A 5,483-nucleotide genomic window follows, 5' to 3' on the forward strand; every position below is an offset into this window, starting at 1 on the left:
AGGGGCGGCCCAGGCTGCGGCTGGGGCAGGGCCCCGCGTACCCAGGCTCTGACCTGGCTTTTGAGGCCAGCCATGCTCCTGCTTCCACCCCACCGGGGCCAGGCGAGGGCTGGGGCTGCCTCGGGGAGGCAGCGTGTAAGGGGCATGGGGCAAGGCAGCCTAGCCCCTGCCTCTGGTGCTGCCTCCTGCTCTGTCAGGCCCAGCGGCCGTGCCCAAGGCCGGGTGCCAGGCAGGATGAGGCCGAGGAGCAGGGCTGCGTTCCGGCCCCTGCTCTGGTTGGGCATTGGGGGAAGCCGGGCTGGATGCCAGGCTGGATGCCAGGGCTGTTGGGGGCTGATGCTCGGCTGAGCTTCCTAGCTGCTTGTGCCACCTGCTGCTGGTTGCGGCAGGCCCCGGCTCCCTCGGTGCTGGAGCCGAGCTCTTCCCCTGACCCGCAGCCTGCCCCTACTCCCACGGCTGGGCCTGTGCTGGGGCACAGGGAAGGAGGACCCTGGCCCGGTGTGGGGGGCAAGGGCACGGGCACGGGGTGGCTGTGGCATTCAGCCCTGGCCTGCCCCTGTTTCTACTTCCTACGTGGAGGAGCTGCTGCTACCTTGGGAGGGGCCTGCCTGGCACCTGGCCAGCACTGTCCCGGAGGGGGGAGAGCTCAGGCCAGCCCCTCCACCCCACCCAGCCCGTGCTGGGAGCTGCAGCAGCCCCTGCGGGGTGGGCTGTGGGTGCAGGAAGTGCAGGGCTCCTCGCGGCCCAGCCCCAGGGGCTGCAGCAGGCGCTGGCTCCCGCCCATGCGCGCAGTGACAGAGGTGGCACTGAGTGCTCAGTTGGTTTCTGGTCTTTATTTGCTCTCGGTCTGGGACATTTCTAGCCAGGCTGTCCAGGAGCCCCTACAAGAGATGAGGGAGCGGTGGGCCCGAGCCCCGCCGGAGGCCGCAGGAACGGCCCTAGGGCAGGCACGGGGAGGGGTGACATGAATCGGCTACTTACTCGGCCTCCTCCTTGGAGATGACTTTCCCGGCGTAGAGGGCCTCCGCCACCATCACGACCATGGGGTCGCACTTCAGGCTGGCGACGGCGGTCACGTAGCCGTCCCTGAGGGAGGGAGGTGTCAGTGAGGAGGCCCTATACCCCCACCCAGGTGCGAGTGCCTGTGTGCGGCTGGCCCAAGGGCTCGGGTCTGCCCCGCCCGGGGCGATAGGGGCAGAGGGAGCCGGCGTGCCCAGGGCCTGGGGGCAGCGAGAGCATAAGCTTCTGGCTGCTCCCGGCTACGGCCCTGCAGAGCCAGCGTTCGCTCCCCTGCCCGCGCGGCCGCCCAGCGCTCACTTGATGTAGAAGATCACAAACTTCTGCTCCTCCAGGCTTCCCTTCACCACTGTCTCTGTGAAGCCTTTCCCACAGCCTGAGGGCAAGGAGAGGGGTGAGGGCCGGGCCTGACCTGCCTGCGGGCCCCAGGTGCGGGCAGCTGCCCCCCAGGCTCAGCTGGTGAGGGAAGGCAGGGCAGGCTGCCTGGTGCACCGGAGCTGGGGCCCGGCCAAGCAGTGAGAGCCCCAGCTGCTGAGGGGCAGAGGGCACATCCTCCAGCCCAGCCCAGCCCAGAGCCAGAGAGGGGGTCTGCATCATGCCCCCAGAGCCTGCAAGCAGGTGGGGCGAGGGTCTGGGACAGAGCCCTGTGCCCGCATAGCCTTCCCCACCTGCGTAGCGGATGCTGCTCCCGAGCAGCACGGTCCAGAAGAAGGGCACGGTGTGCAGCGGTGACTGCTTCTTCAGCATGCTCAGCGCGGCCACGTGACCTGCAACGCACCCCAGCCGGGCGGCCATTCACTCCTGCCCATGCTGGGGGGAGGCCTTTGCCTCCAGGCTCCCAGCCCGCTGCAGGCTGCGGCCTGCGCTCTGCTAGCATGAGACTGCACCAGAGCCGGCCCCACCGCCCCGTCCCGTGCTCCGACCCCTCACCGTGTGCTTGAGCCACCTGCCAGTGGTAGATGCCAATTCTCTCTCCCCCCAGCAGCGTGACCGGGAAGGCAGCCACATCCCCGGCAGCAAAGACCCTCGAGACGTTGGTCTTCATGAGCTGTGGGGGGATAGGGAGCGGTCAGGGGGTGCAGGCACGAGCAATCGTGGCACAGCCACAGCCTCAGCCTACGCACCAGGTCCACCAGGACGGCGCCGCGGGAGTCCAGGGCAAACGGGCTGCCCTTCAGGAACTCGGAGGCCGGGGAGACGCCTGGGGCAGACAGAAGACGGTGAATGGAGGGAGCCCGTCCTGGTGCCCAGAGATGGGTGCTGGCCCTGGGCTGAGGCCGGTGCAGAGCCTGGGCCTCGCTCGGAGCAGCAGGTCCATCGTGGCCCCTGGGGAGGAGCCCGGGGCAGGACAGAGTGACGGCCGGGCACGCCTGGGGCACCCTGTGGGCTGGTGTCCGGCCGGAGCTGCCCAGGGGCGAGGCTGCAGCCCTGGGACAAGGGGAATGGGGGGCATCACTTACCTATTCCCACCACCACCACGTCAGCCGGCAGCTTCTTCCCACTGTCCAGAATGGCCTCTGCGACCTGGGAAGAGGCCGCAGCCAGCTGAGGCCCTGCCCGGCCCCCAGGGATCCCCACCCCAGTGTCACGCAAGACACGTGCTGCCCTCTCAGACAGTGGCCGAGGGCGTGGGCGGCCGGGACTGACCTTCCCGTCCTCTCCGCGCAGCTCGGAGACTTGGCTCTTCATGTAGAACTTCACGCCCCGGCCTTGCAGCATCTGCGAGGAGAGCTGTGACCGTCCTGTGCGCCTGCCCCTCTGCTCGCCGTGCGCTGGGGAGTGCTGGCCCAGGGGCTGCTGCCCGCCCGCCTGCGCTGGCCTATGGCCGTGGCTTGGGACACGGCCCTGAGGGGTGGGCCGGGGTGTCCCTCCATGTGGGCAGGGCTGGGACTGGCTTGGAGCAGCTGGGTGTGAGGGGTGGGTGCTGCGCAGGACCCTGCGCTGCGGATCTGCTGGCCCGGAGCAAGGAGACTCTCACCTTCATGGCAACTCCCCCGACCTGGGGCCCCAGCGCCTCCTGGAACGGGACCGCCTCCTTCTCCACCACGGAGATGGTGCTGGCCTTGTCCGAGAGGAAGGAAGCCACCTCCATCCCTGCGAGCCAGGACGCCCCGAGGTGAGGCCCATCCCTGGCCCCAGGAACCCGCTACCTGGGGGCTCAGCGCTCCTCCAGCCACTTTGGCTCCCCCCAGAGCCCTGGGCAGGGTTGGTGGGAAGGACCTGCCCTTGTGCTCCCTGGCCGCAGCTGCCAGCGGGGCCGCTCATGGGCAAAGCCACCCCACAGCTGCGGGCAGGGCAGGGCTCATCCCCATCTCGCCCGTCCCCACCGATGAACGATGCGCCCACGATCACCAGCCTCTTGCCAGCAGCCAGCTCCAAGATCTGGTTGGCGTCTTCTACGGTCTGGAGGAAACGCACGTTGCACAGGTCTGCGCCCGGGCACTTGAGCGGCTTTCGGCTGCAGGGGAGGGACGGGGCAGCCGGCTCGTGCTCTGCTGCGTGCCCCGAAGAGCAGGGCCGCGGGAGCTGAGCGGCCCCCCCAGTCCTGCGCTCCCAGGTGAGGATGCGCTGCCCCCCACGCGGCGTCTGCCTACTCACCGGCTGCCCGTGGCAATCAGGAGCTGGTCGTACCTCTGGGAGGACCCGTCCTTGAACTGGGCCTTCTGCCCCTTCGTGTCGATGGACACTGCCTGTAGGCGCGGGCCCTGCTCCCTTAGCCCCCGCGGCTGGGGCACAGGCCTGCCTCCAGCGCGCCCCAGTCCAGCCTCCCTCCCAGGCGCCCCCAGTGCAGGGGCCAGGGGCCGTCCCCCCGGGGGCGGGGACCGCCTGCCTGTCCTGCACGGCCCACATGCTCGTCTGGGCTCTCTCCCAGAGTCCCCCTGCCTGCCGGCAGCCTGCACCAGGGCACTCGCACGGGCACCCCCACGTGCACAGCCACTTGTGCTGTTCGCATGCATGCCCAGGCGGAGATGCACATGGCCCCTCCACCCCTACCCCGGAGGGATGCCGGCTTCGAGCCAGCTGCTGCTGAGCACACGTCTCACTCCGTCACCTCCTTCTCAGTCCAGACTTCGATGTCGTGCGCCGTGAAGAACTCCGGCGCCCTCAGGTAGATGCTCTCTGCCCTGACACCCATGTCCTGGGAGCAGAGCAGAGGCACACGCAGGAGTGAGGCGTCGTCCCCGCACTCCCGCCGTCCTGAGAGCAGGGGCTTGGCGGGATCACCACCCTGGGGCATTTCTCCAGGGAGGTCTGCAGTGGCAGACCTTGCATCTGCCTCTCAGGGTGGCAGCTTGCCACCCCCACAGCTGCAGCAACAGCTGGGGACCGGGCGAGAGCACTGGGCCCAGCCCAAGGGGCTTTGCTGGGGCTGGAGCACAGGCCTGCATGCCTGGAGGGCACGGAGCCAGGCCCGCACGCACCTTGCTCAGCCGGGTCCTGTCGTAAGGCACGTGCCTTTCCTTGGTCACCAGAATGACCCTGCCCGTGAAGCCCTCCTGCCGCAGCGTTTCCGCACACACCAGCGAGGCTGGGCCTGAGGGAGGAACAGTCTGAGCCCTGCCATGCCGACCTGGTGCCAGGCAGGCAGGAGGAGGGGGCTCCAGCATGGCTGGGGAGGGCCCAGGGCAGGGTCCCACTCGGGCGCACCCTGCCCTGCCCTGCCCACCTCCGCCCAGCAGCAGCACCGTGGTCTGGTTGATCCCGCAACGCTTGCTCATGTCCTTCAACCTCCGGCTGCTCTCCAGGTCCTAGAGGAAAGCGGGTCAGGGAAGGCAAGCGGTGTCCCTTGCCCCACGCTTGGCTGCAGCTGCAGGGGGTGGGGGGTGGCGAGGCGGGTACCTTTCTCCTGGCCGTAACGAACACCTTCCCATCTTCCACTTTCACCTGCGGGGACCGGAGGAGAGCGGGAGGTCAGCGCTGCGCTGGCGCTGCCAGAGGCCCTGTGGGCTGAGGCGCTGTGCCGGGGCGGGGCGGGCCAGGCAGGCTCTGCTAGGAGGACCTGGAGCCCCAGTGGTACCCCGACGCACTGGGAGCAGGGCACGGTCTCCGATTCCCCTGGGGCCGTGGGCTTGCTTTGCACGGGAGGTAAGTTTGTGCATCATCCCCCTGCGTGGGCTTCGGCATGGGCACCTGGGTCGGGTCCGGGGCCCCCCCGGGAAGTGGAGAAGCCCCACGGTTACAGGAGCCAATGCAGATAGCTGCAGAGAGCCTGGCCAGGGCCCGTCCGGACACCTGCCCAAGCGGCCGGGGCTGGGCTTGGCTGGGACAGGGTGGATGCCCAGGCACGGCGACGGGGCGCAGCCAAGAGCACTCCTGCGAGGCAGACCCCGGGCGGAGGGTGAGTGGTGGGAGCAGAGCTGGCTCCAGGACTCCCGGCTGCCTGCTGCGCTGGGCAGGAGCACAACCCCCCAGGGGCCGGGGGCGCGGGGGCAGGGCCGGCCGTCCTCCCCGATCCCGCCGGGGGC

General features: G+C 69.5%; 2 protein-coding genes across 7 annotated transcripts in view; one reads left to right on the forward strand and one right to left on the reverse strand.

Annotated features, from left to right (window-relative positions):
- ABHD15 (abhydrolase domain containing 15) overlaps positions 1-238 on the forward strand; it is a 5,119-nt gene extending 4,881 nt beyond the window's left edge. The window contains 1 exon segment of the mRNA XM_006032880.2: positions 198-238. Coding sequence (XP_006032942.1) covers positions 198-238 — 41 coding nt within the window.
- LOC102388632 (apoptosis-inducing factor 3-like) lies at positions 14-5,318 on the reverse strand. 6 transcript variants are annotated; one of them, XM_025214627.1, is made up of 14 exons: positions 4,858-5,318; positions 4,685-4,766; positions 4,440-4,552; positions 4,070-4,156; positions 3,345-3,707; positions 2,996-3,111; positions 2,665-2,736; positions 2,478-2,541; positions 2,142-2,218; positions 1,948-2,065; positions 1,686-1,784; positions 1,318-1,393; positions 982-1,086; positions 819-881 (listed from the first exon to the last, which is right to left on the reverse strand). In XM_025214627.1, exons 6-14 carry the CDS (start codon positions 3,107-3,109, stop codon positions 833-835), a joined length of 774 nt encoding a protein of 257 aa, XP_025070412.1. In that variant the 5' UTR covers positions 3,110-3,111; positions 3,345-3,707; positions 4,070-4,156; positions 4,440-4,552; positions 4,685-4,766; positions 4,858-5,318; the 3' UTR covers positions 819-832. The 6 variants fall into 6 exon arrangements, with proteins under 6 accessions (XP_025070407.1, XP_025070408.1, XP_025070409.1 ...); XM_025214625.1 differs by lacking the exon at positions 2,142-2,218 and having other exon boundaries at positions 16-881; XM_025214626.1 differs by having other exon boundaries at positions 2,478-2,736.
- Positions 5,319-5,483: the final 165 nt, after the last annotated feature.

Source organism: Alligator sinensis, unplaced genomic scaffold (assembly GCF_000455745.1).
Source record: "Alligator sinensis unplaced genomic scaffold, ASM45574v1 scaffold1244_1, whole genome shotgun sequence".
NCBI classification, from domain to species: domain Eukaryota; kingdom Metazoa; phylum Chordata; order Crocodylia; family Alligatoridae; genus Alligator; species Alligator sinensis.

Bases quoted from the DNA above. Each gene is read 5' to 3' on its own strand.
- LOC102388632 (XM_025214622.1), bottom strand. From the start codon at position 3,109: ATGGAGGTGGCTTCCTTCCTCTCGGACAAGGCCAGCACCATCTCCGTG. The intron at 1,087-1,317 runs GTGAGCGCTGGG...TCCCTCCCTCAG, and splicing joins TTTGTGATCTTCTACATCAA to GGACGGCTACGTGACCGCCG. The intron at 882-981 runs GTAAGTAGCCGA...CATCTCTTGTAG, and splicing joins ATCTCCAAGGAGGAGGCCGA to GGGCTCCTGGACAGCCTGGC.